Below are 17,219 nucleotides of genomic sequence, written 5' to 3'. Positions count from 1 at the left end.
TGCTAACCTGTGTTACATTACGGTTCTCGGTTCTCATAATTTGCATTAAACAGTTTGCGGTTCGGTTCCGGGTAAAACTGGCGGTTCTAGACTTGGAACCGAAGAACCGAAATATTAAAAACGTTTTAACTAAATTTACCAATACCTATTTTTTATAGAGTAACTTATTAATCCGCATCCATTCAGTCATTATTTAATTCAATCTTCTTTCTTTTCATTCAGCCTAACAACCATGATCAATTTTTATTTAAACTATCAAGATAATTTTATATAAAATGATATATGATCTTCCTTTAATTTATCATTGCTAATGAATTATTTAACTTAAACAATTAGGTTTTAATAAAAAATATAACGGATGTTCATGTTATAATCTAAATTAATTTTACCGTGAAAGAAAACATACATTTATATAAACTTGTTTTGTAATTTGCAAAGTTTGCACAACATATTTGATAAATACAACGGAAACGGTTCTGACAAGAACTGATTAGCGAGAACCGACTTTGCCGGTTCTGGAACCGAACCGGTTTGCTATAACCGGTTCTTATTTTTTAGTCATTTTCGGTTCCAGTTCGGTTTTCGTGGTTCTGAACCGTTGCACAGCCCTATCTGTAAACAAGAGGCAACTCTTTGAAGTCTCCTCCACTTCCCCCGCCTTTCATGGCAGGTCTCGAGCACGCCGGAGAAGAAAATCGAGGTGTGAGTTCGTTTATCATGAGGCCAGAGAACATTAATCTGAGCCCCACCAGGGGTTAGATTGATGATTATCCCAGTCTCGGTTGAAATATCAAGCTAAGCCTATCCCGGGTTAGTTTCATGTCTCTTTAGAATCAGTAACAATGGTACTAGTAGTCGGTACCATTTGCTCGTCCTTAAGATCATTTGTGAATCGGCATTTTGATAAATAAAATAAATTACAATGACCACTTTGTCCTTAAATTTTAAAAATATAATTGAGGATCCAAAAATTTAGTGCGACAAAAGATTTGATACGATTAAATGTTGATTTCAAACATATAAAATAAAACCAGCTCAAATGGTAACTTTAAAACAAAGAGGTTAACCGGTATTTAAGAATATAAGATATACGGTTAAAAGTTAATTTCAAACATATATATAAACATGCCTACACGCATATATGGTTATAAGTTTGTAGACGGTTAAAAGTTGATTTTCAAACATACATATAAACCATCTCAAGCAGTAACTGTATGGGATACAAAGGGTTTTTGACTAGTATATGAGAATATGACAATAATTCCTAGCTGAAAAGATTAGCTGCGGCCTTCTTCATCATGGTCTTAACCTATACACACACGTGCGCCATAATAAATATATACACTTTAGTAATCAAACATAATATCAAACCATACACAAGTAGTAGTCGTGTTTACCTGTTTTGCTGAAAGACCAATTTCCTCTAAATCATCAAGCTGCAAAATGAAGAACATAAGAGAATATATTAAAAGACAATGATTGCAAAATGAAAATATGAGTTTATAGCATATAATTTGTTTTCTTACGCATTTAAAAGGTTCGGGAGATTCTTCACGAAGTTCAAGTATGTATGTAGCTCTTTTCTCTCCAATGCCCTGTAATAACTATTGTTTTTAGTACTTAAATTGTATTAAACCAAACATAAAATTTTGAATTTTAATAAAGTGTTACCGTAATCCTTTCAAGTCATCCCTATTAAAAGGCAAAAAATAGAATGATATTAGTTTGGCGTGTTTTAATCCCTAAAAATGCACAGATGGAAATTTCAATATAATTATAATTAAAAAAAATACTAACTTGGTAGCTGAATTCAAGAACTGCAAGTAGTCTTGTACAAGTGATTGCTACAACCACAACCGAATAAAATATGATTAGCAACTCGTTAAATAAAACAAAATTATTTCAAGATGATATTTGTTACATAAACCTGCATCCCCAAGTGATGTTTGCTAAATGTTCCTGAATGACAATTTGAAAGTTCCAACTTATGTGTAGTCACGGGTGTTTTTGGTTCCAGATCAAGGGGTCCGCTTACACTCGCAGACAAAGGAGTTGGAGTGCAAAGGGGTCTTAACTCCTCACGTAATTTAATCAAACGCGTAGTTAATGATAGTGCTTGTCTTTCATTTGCGGGCAAATCCTTTTTTATGTTATCACCTGCAAATCAAGAATTAAAATATTAAATAAAATATCTAGACAAAGGTTATTGTTTTCATACACGTCTTCAAAAGGTCTTACCATTAAAATGATGAACGGGTTCCATGAAGTTGCTTGGGGTCTGTAAAACATCCTACAAAAATATAATCCATAACTAGTTCTTTAATAAGGAAAATGTGATGAAATTAATAATGATATAACAGCTTTTGTTTAAATTAGATAATAAAATTACACAAGAAAAAAATACTATACCTCCTTCACATAAGGTACAAGAATGGAACCACCACTTGAAATGTCTGACTTAACCACATTTGAAGGATTATTTTCCTGCATTTACATAAATACATACAAAACATGATAATATGTGCAAGAGATGTAATTGCTTTCACACTTTGTTTAGATTAGATAGTTATAAATTACTCAGTATAGAAAGGTAATTACACAAGAAAAAATACTATACCTCCTTCACGTAAGGTACACGAACGGAACCACCACTGGAAACTTCTGACTTAACCACATTTGAAGGATTATTTTCCTGCATTTACATCAATACAAAAAATATGATATTAGTTTCCTATGCAAAAAATAGTACAATATGTGCAAGAGATGCGGTTACTTTCACACTTTGTTTATATTAGATAGTTATAAAATTATTCAGTATAGAAAGGTAATTACACAAGATAAAATACTATACCTCCTTCACATAAGGTACAAGAATGGAACCATCACTGGAAATATCTGACTTAACCACATTTGAAGGATTATTTTCCTGCATTTACATAAATACATAAAAAACTGATATTATTTTCCTATGCAAAAAATAGTACAGTAGTGCAAGAGATGTGGTTACTTTCACATTTTGTTTAAATTAGATAGTTATAAAACAAAAAGGTAATTACACAAGATAAAATACTATACCTCCTTCGCATAAGGTACAAGAATGGAACCCGAACCACCAATGGAAATATCTAACTTAACCACATTTGAAGGATTATTTTCCTGCATTTACATAAATACATACAAAACATGATATTAGTTTCATATGCAAAAAATAGTACAATATGTGCAAGAGATGCGGTTACTTTCACACTTTGTTTATATTAGATAGTTATAAAATTATTCAGTATAGAAAGGTAATTACACAAGATAAAATACTATACCTCCTTCACATAAGGTACAACAATGGAACCACCACTGGAAATATCTGACTTAACCACATTTGGTTATTTTCCTGCATTTACATAAGGTTATTTTCCTGCATTTACATAAGGTTATCTTCACATAAGGTTATTTTCCTGCATTTACATAAATACATACAAAACATGATATTAGTTTCCTATGCAAAAATAGCACAATGTGTACGGGTTGTGATTAATAGAAGTATACCATGCCCGATCCTTTCTCCTTAATACCATTTGCTTCTTCCGTGCCATTAAAAAGATTCCTTCAGGCCAAAACAATAAACAAACTTGATAAAAAAACAAAAAAGTCTTAAGGATCTGAAGCAATAAAGCAGTAAATTCATTTTACCTTCCTTTTAGCACAACATTGGTTTTCTTTGCAGACAAAGGAAGCCTTGAGACGGTTTGGCTTTTTTTTGTAGAGAAGACACTCACACTAGAAGTTGTTTTATTTGTAGATAACTGGATACCCGTGTTGGAAAACTTTTTCACAGAAGAGGATAATACGGATACGGGTTTTACATTTTTCAACCTTGAAGCTAAAGTAATTGCATGAATAGAATCTGGGCAAAAATATGGGTTCTGAAATAAGGCAAAAAATAGGAATTAGTAAATTCGGGCATATACAATACTTAATCATAAAATTGAAAAACAATGATTAAGATAGGCAACCAACTTACCAAGCAAACAATCATGGATATATGATTATTTCCACCAAGACAATCTTGTAGGACTCTTGCAAGTTTGCTTTCTCGATAAGGGACACGTGTCTCATTGGCATTGACCGCATGGATAATATTAACGAAGGCATCCAAAGACTTGTTAATTTGAGTACCCTCAATAAAGCTAGATCCATCGCTGCTATTTCTCCTCGCATTTTCATAGCCTGAAAATACAATATTGTCAATTGCCACACACATGAAACTAAAATAAAAAATGAATCAAGTGGAAAAGTAAAACTATTACCTGCTAAGTCAACAAAGTTCATCTTTCCAATGCATTTTGACTTTCCTCCTTCATCACAAGCTAAAATGTGTATCATTAGAGATTTATGGCTTCTTCTTGGCAATTCAAGTGTCATCTTTTGTGTTGATTTGTTTGAAGTATCACCACTAAAGTACAACTTTTGAAATTCTAGGATTGTCTTCACTCGTACCTGTCATAAGTTTTAGATGTTAGAATGTTGATATATGGTACCAATCATATACATACGCAAGTTAAATCATTGTCAATAACATGATATTGTAACATTCGACTTGCCTTGGAAAGCCCTTTAAGCATTATTTTCCCTTGAGCACCTTCTAGTACATGAACCTCAGGGTTCTTGGAATCTAATACATCATAAACATGATTGTGTAGAACTTCATAAACTGATACCGCAACCGCATGCCTTTCTCCCACAGTTTTGAGAATTTCATCCATTGCCAACATTTCTAAACCTGGATTTTCTTCAGAACCCTTTTAAGAACAAAAAAAAGGACCTGAGATAAGTACTATCTATAGATAACCAAAAATAAACATATACAAAATAGAAAACAAGACTAAGTTTACTTGTATTGTGCATGTCTTTCCACTGCCTCTTGCTCCAAATGCAATAAAAGTTGAGTTTTCACCATCAAAAACCTTTGCAATTTTAGGCTTAATCTCCTTTGAGAACATAACAGAAGTATCTTCGTTTTGATGATAGCAATAGTCAACCTCATACTCGTGCTTACGGCTGAAAAAATAACACACAAAAATTTACAAATTGAAAAAACATAAATTAAATAAAAAATTAGAATAGTAAATTTCTTATCTTCCTATATAAAAAACAAAACATAGAGCATACCTAGATGTTTGATCATCAAACGAAAGTGTAACTTTCTCAGAACGTTCACCATCACCAGCTTTATGAATAGATTTTATAGCCAAGGAAGATGCCAATTCCTGATCCCTAAAGCCTCGAATCCTCGCAACAACCCGGACTTTTCCGCTAGGATTTGAGCTAGGTTTAGTTTGAGTTCTCGAGGAGGAAGAAGCCATAGACACTGCATATTCTCAAACAAGTGTCAACGTTAAGGTCTCAATTTGAAAAACCGTATACAGATTGAATAAAAACCTAACAAAATCACTGTAAAACTACATACACGTGGAGAAACAACAATTTCGAAGGCTAATTCAACTAATGGATGCTAATATCTAAAATACTAAATTTGTCACAAACATATACATATTGCATACACGCATCACATAATGATTGTAAAGTTTCATACACATGGAGAAACAACAACTGTGAATGCTAGTTTCAACTAATCGATATTAATACCGAAAATAATCAGAACTAAATTTGTCACAAAACTATACAGATTGCATAAACTGAGTGATAAACATATAACAGAATCACTGTAAAATTACGTACACGTGGAGAACCAACAACTTCAGATGCTAGTTTATTAATACCTAAACTAATCGGAACTAAATTTGTAAAGATTATATAAACACATAACAAAATCATTGTAAAATTACACAGAATACTAATAGTAATTTCAACTAATCGATACTTAAACCTAGATTAATTGGAGCTAAATTCGTCACAAGCTCACATATAACGCATAAACACATAACAAAAAAAATCGTAAAATTACATACACATGGAGCACGAACAGTTTCGAATGCTAATTTCAACTAATTGATAACAAACCTATATTAATCGGAGCTAAATTCATCACAAAATATACAGGCGGCTTAAACACATAACAGAATAACAGTTTCAAATGCTAATTTCAGTTAATCGATACTAAACCTAGATTAATCGGAGCTTAATTCGTCACAAGCATACATATACTGCATAAACACATAACAAAATCATCCTAAAATAAGAACAAACAGTTTCGAATGCTAATTTGAACTAATCGATGCTAAAACCTAGATTAATCGAAGCTAAATTCATCACAAAACTAGACAGACTGCTTAAACACATAACAGAATCATCGTAAAATTACATACACGTTGAGAACGAACAGTTTCAAATGCTAATTTCAACTAATCGATACTAAAACCTAGATTAATCGGAGCTTAATTAGTCACAAGCGTAAACACATAACATACACATAGAGAATGAACATTTTCAAATGCTAATTTCAACTAATAATAATAATAATAATAATAATAATAATATTTAGACTAATCGGATAGTTTAAGTGTAACATACATACCAGAGTTACGAGATCTGTAAGCGTTCGATGTGAACTGAGACGAATATTAGAAGGCTGTGAAGAATGACCTAACCGTTATATGATTTATGAACGAGTATTATTTGGATGAAGAAGAAGCGTGTTGAAGAATGGGAAACAACCGTTGTGTATTTAAAATTCTGAAATACGCTCCTGAAGAAATTTTGATCCCACCAGTTGGGCTTTTTCAAAGGCCCAGATTGTATTTTTATCAAAATACTTAGACGTGCATAAATCGGGTATTTTTTAAAGCCAGAATCGGGTAGAAACCGGTTTCGAGTATGGTCAACAAAAGTCAAACCGGGTTTAGGCAGGAACCGGTTTCGGATACAGTCGGGTATTTGACTGGTTCCGGGTATAGTTGGGTATTTAACCGGTTCCTTCGGGTTTTTTTTGAGTTTTGACCAGGTCCGGTTCCGATTCCACCAATTTCGGGTACGGCTCCGGTGAGAAATCCTATACCTGGTCCTACCCGCAGGTCGGTTCCGGGTAGGAACCGGTTGTACGTCGGGTACACTGGGTCGGGCACATAGTATTTTAAATAATGTCATTATATCCTATAAGGAAGAATGTAATTAGCATTAACTTTTATTAAAACCTTTTAAAAAAAATATTATTAAAAGCATAAAGTTATTATTCTAAAATGAGGATGGATATTATTATGGGTCCTATAAGGGACACCCCCTATACATCCTGTATAAGGCTATACAAGGGGCTATACCCCGCTCGTGTAGACCGCCGTATGGCATTATACGGGGGCGTATAAGGGGTGTTTGGTGTCCCTAGAAAACCCCTATTATTATTGTAAATATTAGGTTTTTGGTTAGTGTGTAACCCAAAGATGTATGTGTCGTCGTTTTTGTTATTGGTATGTGAATAAAAACAATGTATTTATGTAAATATTATTGGTTTTTAGTTTGGAATTTGTTTTAGGTAGGTAATTTATTACTCGTGATCTAATGGTCTAGTGGTATGATGTTCACCATTCTAAAATAAAAGTGTTTGGTTCAAAACTTCATATCCTTGTAAATGCAAGTTTAAGGGGATTTTAGGTGGAAAGAAATTTGATATTAATTTTTTTATTATTATCAATTTTACAATAGTATTTTTCTATATTTCATACTATATAATATTGAAGACTTAATGAAATAGATCTCCTTTTTATGATAAATATTATTCAATAAACTTTATTATTATTATCATTATTATCATCATTATAAGAATCAATTAACTTTCAAAAGGATAGTATATAGAAACAATTAATTTTCAAAAGGAATAATGAAGACAAATATGTATGCATGATAGCGGTAAAAAAATTTAAAATCCGTTGGTTGCATATATTATTGTATTAGTATTGGAGTTGAATATTAAGTTGTTCACTTGTTCTTGGTTCTTATCCCAAAACAAATATTAAAATTTACAATCATTCAATTCAAGAGTCAAGACTCAAGACTATTAAAATTTAGGGGTCCTTCCAAAACACAGCCATTTTTTTTATGAATGTGTAGGGCCCCCACGAGACATATGGGGCGCCCATTCATATGATTTTTTAGCCCATTTATTTTGCTAACAATGACCCATTTACTTTTGGGCTTAACTTATTCCTAAATCTTAATTCCACTAGTAAATTCATTTTGAAGCAAATGTGGCATGACATAAACCAAGATTAATATATATTCCAGCTAAGCTAAACCTCACAATTGCACATGCATTTTATTTTCCCATGTTCAACCAACTTCCAGCTAAGTAACAGTTTCTTTAAGAATGAGGCATGAAGTGATGAAGCATGTGGAAATTGTTTTTTTTTTCTTTTTTACATTTGAACAGTAAATACATTGAATTGGTACACATTGGACTTATGGTTGAATATATATAATGAGCAAAATGAATGTACAATGCTAGTTGATAATAATAATTATTAGTTGTATTAAGTATCATCAGTTGTTATGTTCTCTTGTCTCTTGCATTGACTCAGAGAAATCCAAGGAGTTCATGTGCATTTGCGTGTTTACTTACCATCCACAATGAATATTGTCGATGAAAGAGGCCGCATTACGTGGGTCCACCATTGAATACACAGTGGACTTTCATTTTGTGGACGAACATCCACAAACATACAAGTGTGGGGGCCTCCACTTCCAAAATACAATATTCGTTAAAAAGACGGGGCATAGTTAAAAAATAATTTAACTATTATGATTTATATACACTGTAGGAGTTTGTTCATAGAATGTAGTGATGTTTAAAAGCTTACATGACAATGTCTTGGACAAAGTTGTCTATAATGTTGTGGATACCAAGGAGTTCATGTGCATATGTGGGCTTTCTTCCCATTTGCTAAGAACATTCACAACCCATTCCCTTCCTATTTCCATATAATTTACCAAAATATCATCTTTCCATAAATTTATTTCTCACTTTCAAAAAACTTTCCACATCCCATTCCACATTTCTATCCCTATATTCTTTTTTTATTATTTTTTTCTCTTTCTTTCATTTAAATTCTTAACTACCAACTATTTTGTTTTATTATCTTTTATATAATGTTTATTTCTATTGAATTTTTTATAAATTGTGAGTATTATATTTTTAATTTTTTTTGGTGTTATCATTTTTTTACTCTTTTATCCGAAAGAGACAATTTTTTTTATCTTTTATCCAACGATAACAAAATATAATATAGACTAATAGTCATGGAGTCTAAATGATATAACATGTTTCAAACTATAACTCATAACATGAATGAAACAACAAAATGTAACGTGGACTCGCTTATTGTTGAGAATAAAGTAGCCATTGATGTTCAATTAGATCTTCTTGAAGTTGATGATGCGCCGAACTATCTCTAATATGAAGATGACCTTGGATGAAGTCCATAATATTAGTTGTGTGATTGCGCGAAACACTATCGCGAACTAGTTGAAAGGAGCCAAGTGTAGATCAGTATTATCCTTTTTTTTGCTAATAGGTACTCGACTTACAAACGTGTGCACGCTGATCTGCATGCTCCGACCAGTACACAAGCGCGAGCTGAACTGCACCTGCGCGCTGACCTTGCGTGCATGAGCTGAATATGTTTTATTCAAGAAACATTATTATGACCCATTTGCAGATTAAATCCTTACATTTGCAGAAACTACTGATAACATAAAAAAAGATTGCACCCTTTTGACAACTACTTCAAATAAATTCAACATCTAAAGTGAAAATAACAATAATTAGTTTTATTCAAGAAACATTATTATGACCCATAACACCAAAAAATGATACATTTATGGACGGTTAAGCTAAGACAAAACATCGCTCTTAGAACCCATAACACCAAAAGTAGTCAATAATATTTCTTAAAAGCCTTCGGTCTTCAGCGATGTTTCTTCAGGCATGGCTGTCTCTCATCATGATTTCCTCTTTTGCCCTGTCATGCTCCATCTTCTCAGCCTTAAGACGATAAAATCCTTTCTCCTGAGCACGTGACTCTTCTAAAAGAGTATACTTCATCTTTCTAATTCAGTTGACTTCCTCAGTTTGCCTGCCCAGTGCCTTTCGTTTTTCCTTTTCAGCTTTCCTACCAATTGGACGGTCCAATTCAATAACTTCATTCTCGATCACATCTTGCTTTGGAGATGTGGTTGTGGTCGGTGTCAAGGTTGAGATTGGGTTCGGGGATGGGAACATGGTTTTCCTTTGCTTTGTGACATCCTTTGTGCAATGCGAAACCCACTTAGGTTTGTCCTTTAATATCTTCCAACAATGCTCGAACGAGAAGTTACCTCTTTCAATTTTTAGTTATATAAGTTTCGCATTCTCATACTTGCATTTAAACAAATAAAATACATGTTAGAAAAGAAAAGGAAAAACAACAATCTCAAAATAAGTAAGAATGTGAAATTTTTACCTTATAATGACCGGTCAAGCCACTTTGATTTACGTTTTCAACTTGAGTCAGGTATGAACAAAACTTATTTGTAAGCTTTTGAATTGATGACCACCGATGTATTAAAGACTTTGTTGATCGCTCAATAGTAGTTGTCTTAAATTCTTTGAAGTAATCAGAGACTTTTTCTCAAAGTTGGGAGTATTTCTTATCAGTTCCTTGAATGGCATCAGTGCTAGTATTTAGCCATGCGGAAACAAGTAAGGTATCTTCGTCAATGCTAAAGTTTTCACCCCTAGAGGGTTTTTTTAACAATAACCGGGTTGTTTAAGGGTAAGGGCGGCGAGTCATCAAGGCTCACAGGAGAACTTACACTTTGCCTACCAAAATTTTGACCAAGTTGAGGATCTTGGCTAAGAAGGTTGGTGAAGAACATATCTTGTGAATTCATATCTGAAAAACTGAAAATAAAACACAGAAGAAAACTTAACTCAAACACATATAAATCAATTTGAAAGCAAAACTAAATGCACCTAAGTTATGTTTTTAAAACTTAATTCATAGTTAAAACAAAAAAAGCAGTGTTTAACCATCAATAATTTAAAACAAATACAAGTAAAACAGGTTTCTACCTATTGCAAATATATATGTGAGCATCAACATGTAATAACTGTTGTATAAGCTAGATTCTTGCTCAGCCCCAATTATGAGTGAGACTCATTCAATCAATAAAGCCTAATTAAGCCTGAATTGCAATGAAGCAGATAGGTTTCATTCGGATTCAATCAGTTTCAAACCAAATCAATTTAAACTAATTTAAACAACATATGAAATTACCTGTTCTGGGTATTGTTGTTGTCGGCCAGATTGAAAGGATGATTGAACGAAGAATCTGCCATTAACTTGCAACAATCAAAGCACAAATAGAGATGTTATGATGAGAAGAACTAGAATAGGTCTTGATTTTATTGGTACTCTTTTAAGATAGAAAAATGAAGAGGTGAAGATAAAAGCAAGAGAATTGTAGGGGGGAAGAGAAGAGCGGGAGAATTGTTGGGGGAAGAGAAGAGCGGGAGACAGTTGACATAGAATACGGTGTGGATTAAAAGTGAATCTGTATATTTAGGGTGTTACTATAGCTACCGTATAACCCACCCATATAATAGAGAATAGGTTGGAGATAGGATTTTGATGGTTTTCTCAAATTTTTTGCCCTAAAATATATGGATTTTGTTAAAATGTCTATTGTATTAGATTGTTGTTGTTTAGGGTTACATCATAGTGTCTCTATAGAACACTGAATTACATGTCTGGTCAGTGTCGATAAAAGAGGCCGCATTGCACAAGTCTTCCAAGGATAAAAGATTTGGACATTCATCCATGCGAAAGAACACAAACAAACAGGCAAGTATCCCCCCCCCCCCCCCTTCCCTTCTTCTCCCTTCCACTTGCAAAATACAATCTTTGTTTATATAAAGTGGGACCCACTTATAAAAAAATTAGTATTCATTTTACCCTTTAAGATGAGTAGGATCTTACCGGGTACATTTTTTTTTGTTTGTTAATAACATTTGACAAAGTAAGAGTTTACCTTTAAATCTCCACCTTTCTAGCCTTGTGCTTCCCATTGCTTGAAATGTTTAACTAGTTTACAACTCTATTGATCATTGACCTTGCACAAAAATCCAAACAAAAAAGAATCTTTTAAAAACCTGCCAAACTGTAAGTCAAACCTTTTACATTCTTTGCCTTAATAACGGTTGTACTTACAACTAGATGCTTGTCCCCCAAACTTGGCATGCTGATATATAAACAAATGAGATTACTTTATATTATATACATTGTTAAAAAAAATATAGTATATGAAAACGGCTCTTGAATGATCACAAATGTTCCATAATATCTATGTAAGTTACCCTTTAGATATACGTGTTAGATCATATAGACGCATTTTTAACACATTTACTTATAGAAGTAACCCAAGTAAAGCGGGCTGAAAGTTGTGTGTCTAAACAAGTAAAACATGTTATATATTGTATATTAATAAATATAAGAGTTATTGACTTATTGTTGTAACTTACAATAGTAGTTACTCATGTATATTGTGTATCATTGATCAACTATTTATAAATAAAAAGTAGAAAAAAATGTTAAGAGGTTAACTTAATAACGGCCTTTATTTATTTTCAAATTAAAACTTTTACTCACGCAAAAACCAACAGCAACCCTAAATCCGCAAAGGGAGAGGAACAACCTCCAAATCAAAAACTTACAACACAAATCTTCAACGATTCAACAATTCTAAGGATCTGAAATTCGATCTATTTTTAATTTGCAAAATACCCAAAGACTTTATTTCACAAATTATCTCTTCATTGACTTCTTTACCCTCGAAAATCTTTTGATTTTAGCTTTCTAAATACACCAACATGCTAAAATAACAGTCTTTATTACACTTATTTAATACTTAATCATGAGAAACTTATGATCTAAGGTCCCATTTTTTTTATATATATATATAAAGTGGATTAAAAAAAACTTAGTACAATGATATATTAAATTTAATTACAGTTGTTATTATTATAATCACAAACTGTCTATGTTACAAACTACAAATGGGCTTATAAGTTTCATGCAAAAAAATAAAAATAAAAAATAAAAATTTGTTCATCAAACTTCACCATACTTGCATCAAAAACTAATTCCATACAACTGCCTGTTTTTGATGTATCTAAACCTTTAACCACCTCTTGTCTTTCATCCCTATCATTAGCATGTAAAGAATGGGGCTTCTTTCACATAATTAACCATGGAATCTCGAAAGATCTTTACGACAAGCTTCGGTTTGTATCGAACGAGCTTTTTGATCTGCCTTATGAACAGAAGCTCAAAGCAGGCCCATCATCAAACATAAAAACTTACACTCCTCATTTCATTGCCTCACCCTTTTTTGAGTCGATTCGTGTTTCTGGGCCCGATTTCTTTGGGTCAGCCCAGAGCTCTGCTGAAGTGCTCTTGAACCAACCAAAGTCAGAATTCAGGTAACTCATTGTAGGGGTGTGCGTGGTGCGGTTCGGTGCGGTTTTAGGCTAAAACCAAATCGAAAACCAAAACTTCGGTTTTTGGAGTTTTTGAAACCGTTCGGTTTCGGTTTTTCGGTTTTCGTTTTGGTTTCGGTTCGGTTTCGGTTTTTTCGGTTTTTGCCATTTGAGCATGAAAATTTTAGGCCGAAAAAAAAGTTGGCAAAAAATAATGAATTTAGGTTAAATAATTTTGTTAATTGTAAAATAATAGACTATCATACATTTTATACATTTGATCAAAAATATTGGAGTTACATATTTATTAAATTCTTATAAATTACTTAATATATAATATAAAAAAAACAAAAATGTAGGAATTCAGTTCGGTTCGGTTTTTTGGGTTTTTTTACATGCAAAACCAAAACCCAACCGTTAGTGCGGTTTTTACAAAAACATACAACCAAACCGTCGGTTCGGTTTTTTCGGTTTGGATTTTTCGGTTTTCTCGGTTTCTTGCACACCACTAACTCAATGTAACTATTTAACACATTAGTTATTGATACTTGATAGAACAGAAAAGGAGAAGGATTTTACAGGTCAAACCAGCCCAACGTGGGCCCGGGCCCGAGTCAGCCCGATCCATTTAGCTCATGCTAGAAAAGACATGTTTCAACTCGATCCGTTTTGACATGTTATACATAATACACCATCCTGCCATAGTAAAACGATTGTTAATGGGTCAGCCCGACCCGACCTGACCCATTTCAATGCATGCTAGAAAATATATGTGTCAACCTTACCTGTTTTGACATGTTATGCAACTCATCATTTTGCATTTTGCCATAGTAAAATGATTGTTAACGGGTCAACCCAGCCAGGGCCGTCTCCGAGAATCGTGAAAAATTTGGGACCGAAAGCGAAAAAGATTTTGGCCTTAAATTAGTTTAGTAATTGGGTTTCGACATTAAGAATACTTAAGTTTTTTTTTCAAAAAATATATATAATTTAAAAAATTTCGGGCTTATCAGGGTCAGTCGACCACCTAGCCAAGCCCGACTCGACCCATTTCAACCCATGCTAGAAAAGGCATGTTTTAACCTGAACCGTTTGAACATGCTTTACCGCTCACCGTCTTGCCACACGAAAATGATTGTTAACGGGCTAACCCGGTCCGACCCAACCCATTTTTACGCTTGCTAAAAAGAGACCTTTTTCAACCCGAACCGTATTGACATGCATGTTACACAACCGACCATTTTGTCATAGTAAAATGATTGTTAACGGGTCAACCCAACCCGTCTCATGTCAACGTGTTTTAAAAATGGCCTGTTTTAACCCGAACCGTTTTTGACATGCTATACAACCCACCTTGCTACCACTAGTTGTATAATATTTATTTAGTGTTATTATTCTTATATATTTTAATTTTTTTCTTTTAGTGAGGTGTTGAAAGAATATGGGATGAAAATGAGGACTCTATCAAATAAAATCATTGAGATGTTATTAATGTCTTTAGGAGAAGATTTCGAAAACAAGTTTAAACCCGAGTTTTCAAACTCGGATGGGTACTTGCGGATTAACAATTACTCCCCACCCGAACCCATTGAAAAAAATCATGTTGAAGGACTCGGTATGCACACCGACATGAGTTGCATAACAATCGTTTACCAAGACGAAATCGGCGGGCTTCAAGTGAGATCTAAAGAAGGAAAATGGATGGATATTAACCCGTGCGCGGAAACACTAGTTGTGAATATTGGTGACTTGATGCAAGCTTGGAGTAATGGGAAGTTAAGGTCATCTGAGCATAGAGTTGTTTTGAAAGAACGAAAAATTAACCGGTTTTCGCTTGCTTTCTTTTGGTGTTTTGAGGATAATAAGGTTGTTTTTGCACCTGATGAAGTTGTGGGTGACAAAGGTTTGAGAGTGTATAGACCTTTTTTGTGTGGTGATTATATGAAATTTCGAGAAAATAGTGAACAAGGGAAGTTTGAGAAAGTTGGCTTCACTGTTAAAGATTTTGCAAGTATTGGATTTGTCTAAATGATTCAATGTCATATCTGGTGCATGATGATGATAAATATGTCAATAAAGAGGTAATATTATTATTATTATTAAGAAGTGCATGGATATTGTAAAATTGTGATTTTTTGTAAGTTTGTAACATGTTTTTTAGTAGTAGCAAAGTCAAAGTAGAAGGTTTTTTTTGTGTGTGTTCATGTGGACACAGTTTGGTTATATTTTTCACTTCAGTTTGGTTATATTTTTCATGTGCAAAGTGTCCATTGGATTAGGTGCATAAAGAGTTTATAAAGTCTTCATGTGTAAGTCAGTTACAACATGTGTAGGTGCTTTTTGAGTTGTGACTACTTTTGATGTTCAATGAAAAGTAGTTATATTATTGTTGTTGTTATTCTATTATTATTTAAATGATTTTTTTAACGACAAATTTCTTATTTTCTTGGGATTTGAGCACGGGACTTCTAAGTGTTTAAGCTTTGCCTCTCTGGATCATCAACCCCTGGACTAGTTGACGGGAAAAGAAACGGTCTTAAAACTTAAAAGTTAAATGCAGTGCAACTTAAGGGTGAGTATGTTGCTTATAATGCCATTAAAGGAATAGGAATTTAGGATAGACAAATTTTGAATAGAAAATAGGTAGGAAATTAAATATGAAAAAATATATATAAAATACATGTGATGTGACTTATGGATTATTTCTAGATTTTAATAAAAAAAAATACTATATTTAAATGGAATCGACCAATAATAAATCATCAAAACAGTTAAGACGCCTAATTTTTTTTTAGTTAAAACTTAAAAGAATCTAAAAATACTATTTAATCAGTTTGAAACCAAATAATGAACCTCCTAGTTTTGTCTATGAAGAGATCAAACAATAACTCATCCAATCATTTGCTATAAATGTCAAAGCATCCATTGCTAATATTTACCTAATAAGTTGTTTATGCCAAACTCACATCTCAGTTTGCCAACTGCATTCACCCACCCAATGATCAGTTGAGATTTATTTCTAAATTGAAACGTATTTTTTATTCAGTTTTCCTTTAATTGTCTCTACAAAGTTAGACCATAAAGTACAAGTTAGGGAGTTACATTAGGCGTACCACAATATCAACATACGCTACAACTCTTTCTACGTGTTATGTTCGCCAAAACCTCTACGAAACTCATGGGTCAGTTTCTAGCCAAACTCGCAAATGGTCAATGTAGATGATCAACAGAGTTCTCTAAGCCGTATAGAATAATAGAAACTACAAGAACATTACATTTACCATCTCAATTTTTTTAAAGTAAATTACAAATTAAGTCCTTTTTGTTTAGGGGTGACATGCAGATTCAAATAGTATTGTGCATGATTCACTAACTTACACACAACGAGACAATGGTCGTGCGTTGGTTTAGCCTAGAGACGTAGCATGGTTACTAGAGTTTTGGTCATGTGATAGTGTTGGCCATGAGAACGTGCCAGGAGTACGTATGTGGGCAGTCAAGGTTTTATAAATAATCATTTAATCGTGATTTTAAAGTTTCATTAAAAGGGAAAACTTGAAAATTGAGATCGATGTTATGGGGCTAAGTAAGAAGAAAAAGAATGTTAAATGTACGTCTTGATTTGCTTGTATGTGTAATACGTTTGACATGTTAAACATTCGTTTGAGCAAGTTTGTGATGGTTGCTATCAATAACAGACTGAAAAGTTATGAATATTGGTTTTGATAAAGCTGTTGTTTTTAATGCTTGAAGTCTT

General features: G+C 33.1%; 1 protein-coding gene and 1 pseudogene across 2 annotated transcripts; one reads left to right on the top strand and one right to left on the bottom strand.

The window, feature by feature from the left end:
* Positions 1-1,197: 1,197 nt before the first annotated feature.
* Positions 1,198-6,631, bottom strand: LOC143581564 (kinesin-like protein KIN-10C). Its single transcript, XM_077064325.1, has 17 exons — positions 6,533-6,631; positions 5,167-5,365; positions 4,890-5,055; positions 4,599-4,796; positions 4,305-4,494; positions 4,019-4,224; positions 3,688-3,920; positions 3,544-3,601; positions 3,076-3,156; positions 2,852-2,926; positions 2,618-2,692; positions 2,239-2,290; positions 1,928-2,157; positions 1,755-1,844; positions 1,527-1,595; positions 1,398-1,436; positions 1,198-1,309 (listed from the first exon to the last, which is right to left on the bottom strand). The coding sequence occupies exons 2-17, from the start codon at positions 5,358-5,360 to the stop codon at positions 1,265-1,267; spliced, it is 2,001 nt and encodes a 666-aa protein (XP_076920440.1). The 5' UTR covers positions 5,361-5,365; positions 6,533-6,631; the 3' UTR covers positions 1,198-1,264.
* A 6,460-nt stretch (positions 6,632-13,091) lies between these two features.
* On the top strand, positions 13,092-15,490 carry LOC143581563 (gibberellin 20-oxidase-like protein pseudogene; annotated as a pseudogene). Its single transcript, XR_013143853.1, has 2 exons — positions 13,092-13,465; positions 14,887-15,490. The product of XR_013143853.1 is annotated as a gibberellin 20-oxidase-like protein pseudogene (transcript).
* The last annotated feature ends 1,729 nt before the right edge of the window (positions 15,491-17,219 follow it).

The sequence above is a fragment of the Bidens hawaiensis genome, unplaced genomic scaffold, assembly GCF_021521415.1.
Source record: "Bidens hawaiensis isolate Kalapana, Puna unplaced genomic scaffold, B.hawaiensis_p1.1 tig00031103_1, whole genome shotgun sequence".
Lineage (NCBI taxonomy): Eukaryota > Viridiplantae > Streptophyta > Magnoliopsida > Asterales > Asteraceae > Bidens > Bidens hawaiensis.
This window is presented reverse-complemented; position numbering and strand designations above follow the sequence as displayed.

Bases quoted from the DNA above. Each gene is read 5' to 3' on its own strand.
- LOC143581564 (XM_077064325.1), bottom strand. From the start codon at position 5,360: ATGGCTTCTTCCTCCTCGAGAACTCAAACTAAACCTAGCTCAAATCCT. The intron at 2,158-2,238 runs GTAAGACCTTTT...CTTGATTTGCAG, and splicing joins ACCCGTTCATCATTTTAATG to GTGATAACATAAAAAAGGAT. The intron at 1,437-1,526 runs GTAAGAAAACAA...TTCATTTTGCAG, and splicing joins CTCCCGAACCTTTTAAATGC to CTTGATGATTTAGAGGAAAT.